Genomic DNA, 15316 nt, shown 5'->3' with positions numbered 1-15316 from the left:
TTTAGAGTCTAAGTAGTGAGAGCGTGAAAGGAAAGGGGATCTTGACCAGTATGAACGCTTGGATGGGGATAGAAATATAACCAGCAAACTTCTTGCAGTTAAGGTGATTGTCATATTACTAATAGTAAACTATACTTTTTTTTTCATAAATACTATTATCACTTCTCATTAGTAACACTTATCATGTTTCATGGCAATATACTAGGACAGCAGAGAGGGAAGCAAGTTTGATTCTACCAATGTCCATAATGCAGAAGACAATTGATTATCTACTTTTTCTGCTAGATCAGCCCTATGTTGAAAGGTTTCTTAGTGCATATAAATTCTTGTGGAATAGGATGAGAGCAATTAGAATGGACCTGAAAATGCAGCACATTTTCTATCAAGGGGCTATTCTATGCTTGAACAGATGGTACTTTTTTATTTTTAACAAAAGTATAATAAAACCTGATTTTTCTCTTATTGAAGTGGAAATAATATCTATTTTTTTTACAAATTCCTTATATGATATATTGATTAAGACTCAATACAAATATATATTGTGGCTACTTATAGACACAGTAGTTTCATATTTATTTGTTGGTAAAATAATTTTCTAAAGGTTCCGATGCCTTTTATAAAAATTCTGCATATGCTTGGTTATATTTGTAAGAACAATATCTAGTGATGGTTAAAAGTTTAAAACTCATGAGGCTATTGATTTTTGTGGTTTCAGATCCAATTACACATCATTGCAATGCATGAATTATGTGAATACACAAAGGAGAAGGATTTTCTGCGAGCTTTGATGCTCACTTCAATATTGAACATATGAACATAACTTCGGTTGAATTGTTTCAGATGTATGATGATCACGGAAACAAAGGAATACTTGTGCCTACCAAAAAAGAGTTTCGAGGCTATTATGCTCTCCTTAAATTGGATAAGCATCCTGGTTATAAAGTAAGTTATCCTTGTTGTGCTCTTATCTTTAATGTTTCATTGGCAATAGAAAAACCTAAGAAAATAAGTAAGTTATCCTAGGTTGAACCTGTAGAGCTATTCCTTAATCTCGCTAAGATTACTCTAGAGACAAGGCATACTCCAGAAGTTCGATTTGCATGCGATGTAGCAAGGTCTATAATTTCAAATGGAAATTAAATTAGCTACTTTTTTTTTACCCTACTTATCTTGATTATTATTAGGGGTATAGTGATTTCATTTGATTTTGACTTTAGCTTGATTATTGGGTCTTTATTGATTAATCAATCAATTAATTAATTAATTCAAGACAATTAATTTTGTTTTATTCTTGATTTTCTCTGTTCTTGCTATAGTTTGTTGTTCTTTACTGCTATTTATTTGTTGTTCTTGGCTTCTTGCTATTGTTTGTTTGTTTTTGGTTTTCTATTCTTAATTTGTTGTTCTTCGTTGTTGCTAACTTTTTATTTGTTAATTTTGAATTTGTTGTTCTTCACTGTTGGCTACTTTTACTGTTTTTTTTAATTTGTTTGTTTTTTATTTTAATTTATTGTCTTGTTCTTGATTTTAGTTTTTTTATCTTCATTGTTGTTGTGATAGCTACTATTTTTTGCGTTTAATTTATTATTATTATATTTTTTATTTTGATTAACTGATGTGCTATTGTTTACCGATGTTATTTTTCTGTGATATTTTGCAATTTGATCCTAGTATAAATGACAATATTGGTGAAACTGAAGGTGAAATTAAGAGGAGTAGATTCCCAAACTTGACATGGGGGTTGATTAAGAGGAGACACTTGAGTTGGAATGCTCAAGTGCTTAGTTAATTTGGAAGTTGTTGGCTAATTCTGTATTTACTAACGCTAGACCTTCCCAAGGAAGAGGACTAGGATTTGCGAATAAGAGTTAGCTCAATCACTTGACCTTTCTTTATTTAGTAAGGGTTAACTAAGTATAAACAACAACCTCTTTATACTACGCTTGAGAAGATTCCAACAAGGATAGAACTTCCAATTAATCATTCCTCCAGTCAAGACTTTTTTTAGAATATTAATAATCATTCTTAGTTTTTATTGCTTTAATTTACAATTATTTAATTGCTCATTATCTAAACTCAAACTCTCTTAAAAACTCCTGATTAATAAAATAGCACCCTTTCCTGCAACTCGTTGGGAGACGACCTGGGACTCATACTCCCAGTATTTTTATTTCTAAATATTGTGACAACTTTTTTAAATTGACAAGGCGGATCTTAGCTGGTTAAGAACTATATTCACAACGTATTCCCTATATTGATTTATTAATTAGCCGACTTCTACCCTCTCGTTAGCAACATACACTCAGGCAAATGAAACGAATTTACTATAGAAACCAAAAATATGATTTGAAAGAGTAAAGAGAAAATTGCCATCATAACTTTTTAAGAATGTGCAATTTTACATGTATAACTGTATAATATATACTACAAGCAAGAAACAAATAAGCATGGTTCTGAAAATCAAACAGGACTGGCCAATTCAACTGGGTCAACCAGAAATTGGTCTCTTAGCCAATTCGATTGAAACAAAGAAATGTCTAATAAAAAACTGGTGAAAGAACTGGTCGAACAGATAGTTAACCGATAAATTGATTGAACCGATCAATTTTTTATAAAGATTTCTAATTTTTGAATTACTAAAAAAAATAGAAAGCAATAAAACACCCTCCCCCAATTTCTCTCCCACAATTCACAAAAATAAAACAGAACAAAGTAAAATAAAAAAGAAATCCTACCTTGCTAATCCTCACCACTATTGCCGGCGGTGACATCCAGTGGTTGCCATCGTCGCCTCTCGAAGGTTTGCTCGTCCCTCGTCTCCTGGATCCTCTTCTCCTCAACATCGCCAGAAGATCTGCTCAGAGCGGTTGGTGTTGCAGTCTTTGTCAAGCCACTATCTTCGAACCCATCTCTCTGTGTCTGAGCTCACTTCCTTGCCTCCCTATTTTCGTCGGCCATGAATGACTGCTTGATTCTCTTCAAGAGTATCCTCTCTCTTCGGGAATTTTTGACTGGACCCTCGCCATAAAAGCTCTACTCAAGTTCTCGCTGTCGCAAACTGATCCTCTCTCTCTCTCTCTCTCTCTCTCTCTCTCTAAAGTACGAACATCCCTTTCTGCCGCCGTAAAAAATTACATGGTTTGACTATGTTATTCTCTCTCTTTCTTGAGTTCTTCAATAGTTCAATTTAATTTTATTCTTATTTTGTTAATTATAACAATTCTGAATTACTATATTTTTTATTCTAAATTCTAATTATTGGACAGAAAAGATTTTGGTTGCTATAATTGTCAAAAATAGTGATAATTTCTATTTGATTAACTGTTGATTAGTTTCATTGCATGACAAAATAAAATTTGATTTTTTTTGTTATTTTTGTTTTATTAATTTTGAAATAATATTTATGATGGTACATGATACTTTGTTAAATTTTTTGGAATGATTTTTTTCGAGTAAATACCCATAGTCGTCCCTGAGATTCACGCAATTACCCATAGTAATCCCTAAGATCCCGATTTTCCTATTGTAGTCCTCCAGATAGAGCTTCGAGTACTCAAACTAGACTCTGGCCATATTTCAAGTGATGACTCATCACCGGAGCACTGACGTTGCCTCGGATTGCCACGTGGGACGGGTCTAAAACGTCGTCGTTTTGGATTTGGCACCCTTGAAAGCCAAAAACGATATCGTATAGTTGTTATTTAGTATGAAAAATAGTTTTCTCCCCCAATACAAACACTTCACTTCACTCGTCTCTTCTTCTTCCACCCTCTGACTTCTTCTTCATCTCCCCATCAATGGCGTAGCCGTAGGGTTGTATTTGCTGGGTTTAGGAAAATTTGAGAGAAGAAGTCATCCGACCAGAAGTTGTTATTGTTCTTCCCTTCTTTCACCATAAACACGAGGTTCTGACGTTGTGATCGGACTCAAGGTAACCTTCCTTTTTTTACTTTGCATTTTCAATACAATGTTGGTTGATGATATGCAAGTTGTTAGTGTAGTTGAGGTTCTGGAGTTTTGGTGTCATTGTAGTGTCTAGGATTTGAATCTTGGCTGGGGTTTGTGGGGTTGCTGTAATACCCGAATGAAACAGGGATAAAACAGGGAGATGTATGGAGGATTGAAAAAGTATGTTTTCTTGTGGTGATTATTTTTCTTTTTTTAATGCATCAGTAGGCTTTCAAATTCTCCCTGTATATTGTAAAAAATTTAAAATTTCTTGCAGATGGAAGAGAAGTTGGACATCATATTTCATCATGGGGGTGACTTCAAAAAAAATGCAGAAGGGATTATGGTATATTCTTCGGACAACAAGGCCTGTTTAGGTGATCTAGACACTAATACTCTAGATGTCTTCTACATACGGAACTACCATAAGGAGCTTGGGTACAATGACATAAAACAGTGTTGGTGGCATGTTCCTGGAAAAGGTTTGGATAATAGGTTGAGAAATGTAAACAGTGACAAAGAGATAAGAGAGATGGTAAATTGTGCTAGGACAAATGAGGGATTGATTGATGTATATTTCGAGCATGGAGTGTCAGTGCTGGAGGTATTAGAGGGAGATAACACAGTTGTGTACTTAGATGACGATGGTGGAGAGGGGTGTAATGCAAGTACAGATATTGATGTGAGTTTCCCACTAAATCAGGCTCATGCACTCATAGTTGCTCCTATCCCAAAGGTTGTACCCAATAGTTCTTGCAAATCCGGTCCCAAAAAATAAAATATCCCCACGGCAATCACAACCATCACACTCCAAAACTGCTAATCCTTCCAAGACAGCCAACCCTCTTGGTATGCGAAATCGTGATCGTTCATTCCTTGGTAACGGCGTCAAAAACTTTATATGCACGTTCATAATCTTAATTCTTTGTCACAACTTTGTACAACTAACCAGCAAGTGCACTGGGTCGTCCAAGTAATAAACCTTACATGAGTAAGGGTCGATCCCACGGAGATTGTCGGCTTGAAGCAAGATATGGTCACCTTGTAAATCTCAGTCAGGCAGATTCAAATGGTTATAGAGTTTTAATAATTAAAACATAAATAAAACGTAAAATAAAGATAGAGATACTTATGTAATTCATTGGTGAGAATTTCAGATAAGCGTATAGAGGTGCTTAGTTCCTTCTGAAACTCTGCTTTCCTACTGTCTTCATCCAATCCTTCATACTCCTTTCCATGGCAAGCTTTGTGTAGGGCATCACCGTTGTCAATGGCTACATCCCGTCCTCTCAGTGAAAATAGTCCAAAATGCGCTGTCACCACACAGCTAATCATCTGTCGGTTCTCGATCATACTGGAATAGGATTCAGTAATCCTTTTGCGTCTGTCACTACGCCCAGCACTCGCGAGTTTGAAGCTCGTCACAGCCATCCCTTCCCAGATCCTACTCGGAATACCACAGACAATGTTTAGACTTTTCGGATCTCAAGAATGGCCACCAATAGTTCTAGCCTATACCACGAAGACTCTGATCTCAAGATCAAGAGGCTAAGAGATACACATTCAAGCTTGTTTGCATGTAGAACGGAAGTGTTTATCAGGCACGCGTTCATAAGTGAGAATGGGGATGAGCGTCACATAATCATCACATTCATCATGTTCTTATGTGCGAATGAATATCTTAGAGAAGAAATAGGCTTGAGTTGAATAGAAAAACAATAGTACTTTGCATTAATTCATGAGGAACAGCAGAGCTCCATACCTTAATCTATGGTGTGTAGAAACTCTACCGTTGAAAATACATAAGTGATGAAAGTCCAGGCATGGCCGAATGGCCAGCCTCCCCAAATGGCATATGAATTCAAAAACAGGGAAAAAGACCCTTAGTACAATAGTAAAAAGTTCTATTTATGCTAAACTAGTTACTAGGGTTTACAGAAATGAGTAAATGATGCAGAAATCCACTTCCGGGCCTACTTGGTGTGTGCTTGGGCTGAGCATTGAAGCTTTCACGTGTAGAGGTCTTCCTTGGAGTTAAACACCAGTTTGTAACCTGTTTCTGGCGTTTAACTCTGCTTTGTAACCTGTTTCTGGCGTTTAACTCCAGAATAGGGCAGAGAGCTGGCGTTGAACGCCAGTTTGCGTCATCTAAACTTGGGCAAAGTATGGACTATTATATATTTCTGGAAAGCTCTAGATGTCTACTTTTCAACGCAATTGAGAGCGCACCATTTGGACTCCTATAGCTCCAAAAAATCCACTTTGAGTGCAGGGAGGTTAGAATCCAACAGCATCTGCAGTCCTTCTTCAACCTCTGAATCAGATTTTTGCTCAAGTCCCTCAATTTCAGCCAGAAAATACCTGAAATCACAGAAAAACACACAAACTCATAGTAAAGTCAAAAATTGTGATTTTTAATTAAAAACTAATAAAAATATAATAAAAACTAACTAAATCATACTAAAAACTATGTAAAAATAATGCCAAAAAGTGTATAAATTATCCGCACATCACCTCTCAAGAATACTAACCCCCCAAAGCCCACCAAGCCCACCAAGCTCACCAAGCCCACCAAAATCAGCCAGCCCACGAAGCCCAGTCAAAGCACTAAATCAGATAAGAGTAACAAGCAGAAACTGTCCAAGAGACCAAGTATTTCCAGGAGACCCTGTACACAGTCTGCTGCTAGAGGATTTAGGAGTAAAGTGTTTAACAATGAGGTTCCCTTTGATGTATCTTCTGACTCCTCTGACAGTGAAGAGGATAGCATGTTTAAGCTAGGCCCAAATGAGGGTAGTTCCTCTTATTCTGAGGCTACAGGGAATGATCCTAAAACTGGGAGTAGGATTAAGAGAAACATGGCACATGGCACATGCAGCAGTGGGTAAGAGAAATATTAATCCACTAGGTAAAGGAAAGGAGAAGATATTGCATGAACAATGGAGTTTATCTTAACAACAATTTCATAGTTAACAATAATTTTCATTCCATCAAGAAGCAGATTTTTACATCTGTTGCTAACAAGGAACCCAAAACCACCAACTTATTCATCATTTACAATACAGAATCACCAACAACACTGTCAATACAAACACAGCTAACACTAACAACTGGGTAATCACTTTTTGCATCTGGACATCCTCCTCCAACCTTCGAAGCCTCCAATCAAAGTTGATCTTCACTTCATCACCACACGATTCTGACTTTTCAACTTGTTCCTCATTCACAGAATCTGCCCACACAAAAAGTCCGCACAATCTCTTCCCACTTGTCTGTAACCAAGACAGGATCAAAGTTTAGAGAAAAACAACACAAGAATAGTCAGGGAAGGAGAATCATAACAACACAAGTAATTATTCTAACCTACATTATAATTGGGGCAGCCATAGAAGGGTTTATTCAGATTCGAATCTGTACCAGACCATCTGAGAACTGGCCTACAGCCACAGCCGCACCATTCTGGCGGAGCCGATCTTTTGCTCTTCATTTGCGTTCTAGTCCGGTTCCAGCTAGATGGGGAACAAACAGAGCTTCCACCTGTAGTGCTACCTCCACCCATCATCGACATGAGTAGCAGCCCCAGATGGAAGTGCATGAACAGGAAGAAGTGAATGAAAGAAGAAGAAGAAGAGATGAACAAGACGAAGAGGGGAAGTGTCTGAGAATTTGGGGATTTAGGGTTACATATAATAGGAGGGACCAATCTGGGTAAAAATTGGAACTTAGCAAGCTCAGCTAGCCGTTGAGAGCCCTCCAGCGTGGCAATCCAAGGCCACGTCAGCGCTGCGGTGATGAGTCATCACCTGAAATATGGCCAGGGACTAGTTTGAGTACTCGAAGCTCTATCTGGAGGACTACAATAGGGAAATCAGGATCTTAGGAATGACTATAGGTAATTGCGTGAATCTTAGGGACGACTATGGGCAGGGACGGTTCTAAGTGCAATGGTGTGGGGGCAAGCGCCCCCACTACAATTTGGAACTTTTTTTAGTAGTATATGATAATAATATTTATTTGCCCCATTAGATTATTAAATTTGACCCCACAATAATTTTTTACTCAACTTTTGGTACTTAATCGTCAATTTAAAATTTTTATATCAGATATTCGTTAGAATGATCAATTCTCAGATTTAAACGAAATTAGTGTTCTTTTTTAAAAATCAACTCAAAAGAATATTATTTATCTTATTTTCAAATTAGCTTTAATTTTTACGTAGCAACTATATTAATTGAAAGAATTTTTTTAACTATGAATATCAATAAGAGTCGGCTTCTACTTGTGTTGGAAAGTAAATTTTTAAATAATTGTATAGTAATATATAAGGAAAGAGAGAAATTTTGATGGTAGTGTTAAGAGAAAAGTCACTTAATTTTTAAAAATATAAAACCTAAAAGATAGAATTTTAAATTATATATTATTATTTAAATTACTATTTTAGTGTTTTAATTTGTATATTAGATATTTTGAAGACTAATCATATTTTATAATAACAAAATATAATCATAACAATAATCATGCTATATGTACATAAAAAATAATTATTTGTATAAAATATATATTAAAATATAAAATACACATTGAAAATAAATTAAACAATACATATATTTGTACATAGATATATAGTGGTTAATAGATAATTTAATATTTAATTTTTTATATATACGTATTATTATTATTATTATAAAAATTATTATCATGTTATATAAATTTTGCCCCCACTACCAAAATTTTCTGGATCCGTCACTGACTATGGGTATTTACTCGATTTTGTTCATAAGAACTTCTAAAGAATTTGAATGTATATTTTTTTATGGCTGAGGTTTTATTTTGCAGTATATAATTTGTATTACTTAAATGATTTGTGATGAATGTCTTTATTTAATTGAAAACTTATTTGTTAATGTTATTTTTTTGGTAGTAAAATATTGTGTTTGTTTATTTTGACCTTTTTTTAATTATAAATTTGATGTTTAAAGTTATTTGTGAATTTTTAATGATAAATTAGATAATTTATTATATAAAATTATCAAATTTTAAATGTTATTAATTTAAAATAATTAAATTTAAATATTAAAATTAAATATTAAATTTTTAATCATTTTATTTTCTATTTAATTAAACAGATTAAATTACTAAAACACTAAATCAGTCACTCCACCAATTCATTGATATCCATATCTATATATATCTTTATATCTTTATTATTATACATATACAATGGAACAAAATGAGTTCAATGTATGCAGATGCTCCTAGATGGTAGTTTAGGTATATAATTAATTTTCTGTGTTAAATTAAAGTATCTCTATAGTTCTGACTTCTGATTCAACATGGAAAAAGCGAGAAAGAAGGTTCAACCTGAACGTTCTTCCTGCTCAAGAATCTGATGCGGTGCAACTTTTCGTTACACCATAGAACCTGTTCCTTCCTTAATTTTGACATGCTTAGGACCCTTGAAATTAATCTCAACCCAACTTGGGCAACCAATTGCTCATGATCAAGTTCGTCTTCGTGGTGCTTTTGGAACTTCCTTACTATGCAGTTCCCACTCCTCACCAAGTCCTTCAGCCATTTCTCCTTCTGCATACATACAAACCAAGATTCTAAATTTGTAATTTATTATGAGCATCTATTCTTTTGATGAATTTTCTTTTTTATTTTATATTAAAAATTAATCAAACTAATAATAGATAACAAAAAATAAATAACATTATTTTTTACAAAAGGTGAGAAATGTGTACATGTATTTAATATTTTCTTTAACAAGACTATGATAACTTAATCTTTTTCTTAAAAAAATTACAAATCCACAATCACTTATTTTTATTTACAAAAAATAAAAATACTATAATAAAAATCTATTCTTATGTGAAAAAAGAAATTATATAGACTAATGATACAATTAAACAAAATACAATTGTATGGACAAAGTTTAGTTTTTTAAAATTCTAAATTTTTAAAATTTTTTAAAATAAATAAAATAAATATTTTATTTACGTATATGTGGAATTTGAATGGTATTTACGAATTTAAATTTTATTATTTATCTTGTTTAATTACTGTGCAAATGTGATAAGTATACAGTCACCAAAAAAAATGTGATAAGTATACACGTATTTTTATTATATTATAAACGAGACAAGTGACTATCTTTTTAATGTATCTTAAGTGCACCCAAAAATAAAAAAATGTATAATAAGAGTACTGATATGACCTGAAATTGAAGCGTCTCATGTATAATCCTTTTTCATCTTTGCATATAGTTGCATACCTTATGTAGTTGAGCTCTCATATCGTCTATAAGACCTGAAGTTGAAGGATCTTTGAGTTCAGCTGCAATTTGCTGAGAAAGTTTAAAGATCACGTTCCCATAATCCTTATCTGCTCCGGCAAATTCCCAGTACACCCTCATGCATTCTTTTATGATATCTGCCAACCTTCCACTTGTAATTGGAACCTCTTCTTCTACTTTACTCATATTCCTATCCTTCAAGCTATCGTCTACCGAAAAGAAAAGGGAAAAAAAATCTCAGATGAGGCAGCAATTTGTTGCACAAATACAAATACGCATACTTGGGTGGAGCTAAGTTATATGCATGCAAAAAATTAATTCATTTTCAATGTGTACTTTTTATTTGAACATGTATTCAATATGAGTTACTGATATTTTTCGTACACATAACATTGTTAAATATAAGATGACTAGAAACTAAATATTTGATTTTGATACTTCACCTTTGATTGCTGGAACTTGGAGAAGGTTGCGAATGACGCAGCGGTTCTTGACATAGTTATGAATCCTCGGCCCTTGAAACGGCTCATTCTCTATGAACCTTTGCAAGAGAACTTGGAAAAGTTGAAACTCACCAGCAACAAGGTTATACCTATGACCATGACTATGATGTTCTTGTTGCAACTCTTGTGCCTTCTTGTGTTGCCAACAAAGGATTTCCCATGAGAGACAAACTTGCCCAACATAGACCAATTCAAGATCTCTATGAAGTTCATGAACAAGTTTCAAAATTGGATCATTTGTGTTCTTTGATCCTTTTCTTGGCCATAGATTATGTGAAATCACGGGCTTTGCACCTTGGGTTATGGATTTTGGTATTGAAATTAATTTAAGAGGGTCTTTGTTAAGTTGAATTAGACCTACAATAATTGTAAGCAAAGTAGGTGAGTTAATAATAATAAAACAAATGGATAGCAAAACCCAACAATAAAAGATATTAGCTTGATTATTATTATTATTGCTAAATAAACAAGTTTTCTTTTGCTTAGAGTACAATACTAGAAACCAATCCGGGTCAAATCTCAAAAAACATTATTTCAAGGTTCCTTCATCTTTATTGAATGCTTTATATTCTAAAAACTAGTTGAAATAAATCCCAATATCCCTGATACTTTAACGTCTTTAATGTATAAAGTAGACCTATCTGTTCAATTATATGAAGCAGACTTGTCACAATCTATTCAATTATTGCTGAGAAATAAACTAGAAATGAATAGCTTTATGTGTACATAATTAAACAAGATATGACCGGTGTAAAACAAGGGCCCACCATTAAACCATTGTACTTAACAATTATTTGAAAAGAGCCACTTAGATAAAGATGTCAAAAACGTCTTTTTTTTTAGATATTTTTTAAAAATTAAAATGTAATACATATAATCAATTAAATTATATTATTTTTATTAAAATTAGATCAGATAAATTAGTTTAACAAAAAAAATAATAAATTAAATTTTAAATCGGTATAAATTAATATTTTTTATAAAAAAATTACTATAATATCCCTATTATATATATATTAATTTTGAAAACTTTAAATTCTAACTCTATAACGACAGAGAAGAAAATGACTAAAATTTAGGATTTTTAAAATTAATATATAATAAGAGTATTTTAGTCATTTTATGTAATAGGAATATTGTAGTCATTTTTTATAAAAAATAATATTAATTTAGACCGATTCAAAATTTGATTTACTATTTTTCAGTCAAATTAAATTGTCTGACCTAATTTTGACAAAAATAACACAATTTAAGTGATTATATATATTAAATTTTAATTATTAAAAAATATATTTAAAAAAAGACGTTTTATGCGTTTTTATGGAACATCCCCATATTTGAAAGTAAAAGAAAAAGTGTGGCATAAATTCATCAAGAAAAAAGGCGTTATACAATATTATGAAATTACCAGGAAAAAAAAAATGAACTTCAATATGCTACTTTTGATTATGCAGATGGGATGAGAGTATGGTAAAGCAAGATGCTGAAAACTTTCAAAAGAACAACGTTGAAATTGTTCAAAAATTCAAAATGCTCTAACAACACCAATTTTAACAATGATATGAAAATTAATTTGGTTCTTACCTAATGCATGCATGGTCTGGTAATTCAAGATATCCAGTTTCTTCATCTTCTCTGCATAGCTTTTGTAAACTCTCTCAATTTCATCTACTTGTTCATTGTATTCAACCTTCTCTTCGACTTCCAATTGCTCAAGATCTACATCAAACCCCATTTTCGGTTTCGGAGACTCCGTTAGCTCTTCTTTCTCGCTTTCCTCCTTCTCTCCCTCTTCTTTCTCGTCTTCATCTTTGTCCTCGCCCTCCTCCTCCTCTGGAATTGTGGCTAGTCCTCCTTGCCTTGCATTTTTCAACTCCAGCTTCAATTGCTCCACCAAATCATCATGCTCCCATTCCAAATCATCCTCGTTAGTATCAAAATTGGAATCCGGTTCATTCGATTGAAGATTCTTTTCGCACTTAGCTTCACTTTTCTTCATGTCGTTGCTCCACCCTTTCTCTTCATGTGTGTTCAAGGACTTCGAATCGTTCTTAACCTGTTCCATTTCTATGAACCCATCATCATCATCATCGGATGAAGATTGTTTCGCATCCTCACCTTCGATTCGATTCTCTTGCATCATCAACTTCATAATCTTAGTCTCAAACCTTTCATCAATGCTCTTACCAACAAGAAAATCATAAGTTAACGAATCACTGTCAACTTTGTTGTCGACGTTGCCCCAGATTAAGCCACTTGAGCTAGATGACTCTGACTCCAAATCGGATACCAATGAGTTTTCATTGAAAAGGAAGTCATCATTATCTTCGTCGGACAAATCAGTTTCAACAAATGGGTGGCTCTCGAACCAAAATGGAACACTAGTACTAGGATTAGGAGGAGCAGTAGTACTAGAACCCTGTTCTTGAACAGAGTCCTTTGTTTCTCCTTGAGCTACAGAGTCCTCTGCTTGTGAATCAAGAGCTGAAAATTGTTTGGCAGTGTCGGTACATGAATTATGAGAAATGGTTGTTGAAACATATGGACCCATGTAAAATTCTCTAAAGCTGAAGCTCATGGCTGTGGGCTCTTCTATGAACCCACTAATTGTGTCTTTTCCGCACATGTACTCACACTTCCTCGTGTTTGTTGTGAAATTAGTCTCCACAGTTTCCTCTTCTTTTTCTTCTTCTCTCTTCATGGTGTTAATACCGTTCTCCATGTAAACAGATTCCTCTGGTTTGCTTTCATCAATTTTCTCCCCACCTTCAAGAACACTAGAATTGCTCTCGATTAACCCCAACAACTCTGTGTCATCTTCATCTAGTTTACATTTACGAGGATCCCAGTCCATTTCCATGAACACAAATCCCTCTTCTTCAGCAACATTCTTCTCAGCATCTTCATGAACAGAAGAGTTACTCTCCATGAAATCAGATCCATCTTCTTCACCTTCTATTCCACTTTCCGCATGGTCTTTATTAGTATCACATTCAACCTTCTTCAAAACAGAGCTCTCTGTTTCTCCGTCACTTTTTCCATTATCTTCCATGAAAGCAGAGCTCTCTGTTTCTATTTCAGTTTGTCTTTCTTCACCAACTTCTAGAAAATTTTCCCTCCAAAAGAAGAAAGTAGCAAGTTTTTCTGAGATCCCATTGGCCTCAGAATCTGCATCAGGTGGTTGAACGTTAACCTCATTCTTTGCATCACCAAGCTGAAGAAACCTGAAATCACAAAAAGGAAAAAAAAAAAAGATAAAAAGCATTATTCATATTGAATGTAATCACAAACACTAACCAAAAAACAAAAATTTGAGAAAGAAAGAAACAATAGTCAACAGAACAAACCTTAATATGTATCTAAGTATGAGCCCAGAGAAATAAACCACAACAGTGGATATGAAACCCCACAAAGAACGAAAAGCCCAGAACATGTTGCCATAAACAAAATCATTCACAAAGCTTATATTGATGGAACCATCGACGTGGGTTTTAAGCACAAGAAGATTCTTGGCACCCACAAGTTACAATGGACCTTTTTGGGAGGAAAGGCGTTGTTTTTAATGCTCAAGAAAGAAAACTCCAAGGCAATTAAGACTTGTGATTACTACTATTATCATTATTTATTGACATGGGAAATTATGGAATGTGAGAGATTCATTGTGTGTAGAAGAAATAGAAATCAGTGGGAGGAAGATGATGTTATAAAGTGAGACGTGTGCTTGATATTTTGGTTTTGAACCACTGAGAAAGAACGATGGAAGGAGAGAGCGAGATTCTGGGAGAAGATTGTGCACATTTGTCCAAAGCCAACGTGTTTTGTTTCGAACACACTTTTCGTATTTTAAAAAAGTTTTTAGACAAATTCCAAAGCAAACTTCCATTTCAATTTCATTTTGGGTGTATAAAATATCACATTAATATTAATATTTATATGACTATATATTATAATAATAATTTAAAACTAAATACGAAATTTGTCACTCAAAAACTTAATTTTAATTTAATTCAATTTAAATTTAATATTATTATTAATTATTCTATCAAAATAATTTTTCATCATTTAAAAAATTATACAACAATTTTTTAGGTAAAGTGACACGTTGTATGATGATGTGATAAGTTAATGTCACGTGCCAGAAGATGATTGGTTGATGTGTCAAGTCAATAACATCTAATACGCCACGTGTGATTTGACATATAAAAAAGTTAGATTACGTGTACACTAAAATCAGCCACAAATATTAAATATATTATAGAATACAAATACACATTATACACATTGAAGATAAATTAAACCACACATGTATTTATATACAAATACATTTGTGGCTATTTTAGTGGTTGATTTTGGTGTATAAATAGCATTTTGAAAAGTTATTTATGATCAAAATAGTCACTGATAGTCCAAATGTAAATCATTTTTATCCGTAAAATTTTAAAAATTAATACAATTAGTCCTTATATAAATTTCTTTTATTTTTTCTTTGTAATATTACATTTAAAATATTTTTTGATAGTACTAATTTTGATATTATTTTTTAGACTTTAATAAACAAAATTCTCTTTAC

At 33.3% G+C, this 15316-nt stretch overlaps 1 protein-coding gene across 1 annotated transcript; it reads right to left on the bottom strand.

Moving 5' to 3' along the window:
• Positions 1-9112: 9112 nt before the first annotated feature.
• Positions 9113-14649, bottom strand: LOC112750366 (uncharacterized). Its single transcript, XM_025799070.3, has 5 exons — positions 14094-14649; positions 12331-13970; positions 10687-11103; positions 10223-10452; positions 9113-9531 (listed from the first exon to the last, which is right to left on the bottom strand). Exons 1-5 carry the CDS (start codon positions 14177-14179, stop codon positions 9277-9279), a joined length of 2628 nt encoding a protein of 875 aa, XP_025654855.1. The 5' UTR covers positions 14180-14649; the 3' UTR covers positions 9113-9276.
• Between the last annotated feature and the right edge of the window lie 667 nt (positions 14650-15316).

This window comes from Arachis hypogaea, chromosome 15 (genome assembly GCF_003086295.3).
Source record: "Arachis hypogaea cultivar Tifrunner chromosome 15, arahy.Tifrunner.gnm2.J5K5, whole genome shotgun sequence".
Lineage (NCBI taxonomy): Eukaryota > Viridiplantae > Streptophyta > Magnoliopsida > Fabales > Fabaceae > Arachis > Arachis hypogaea.
This window is presented reverse-complemented; position numbering and strand designations above follow the sequence as displayed.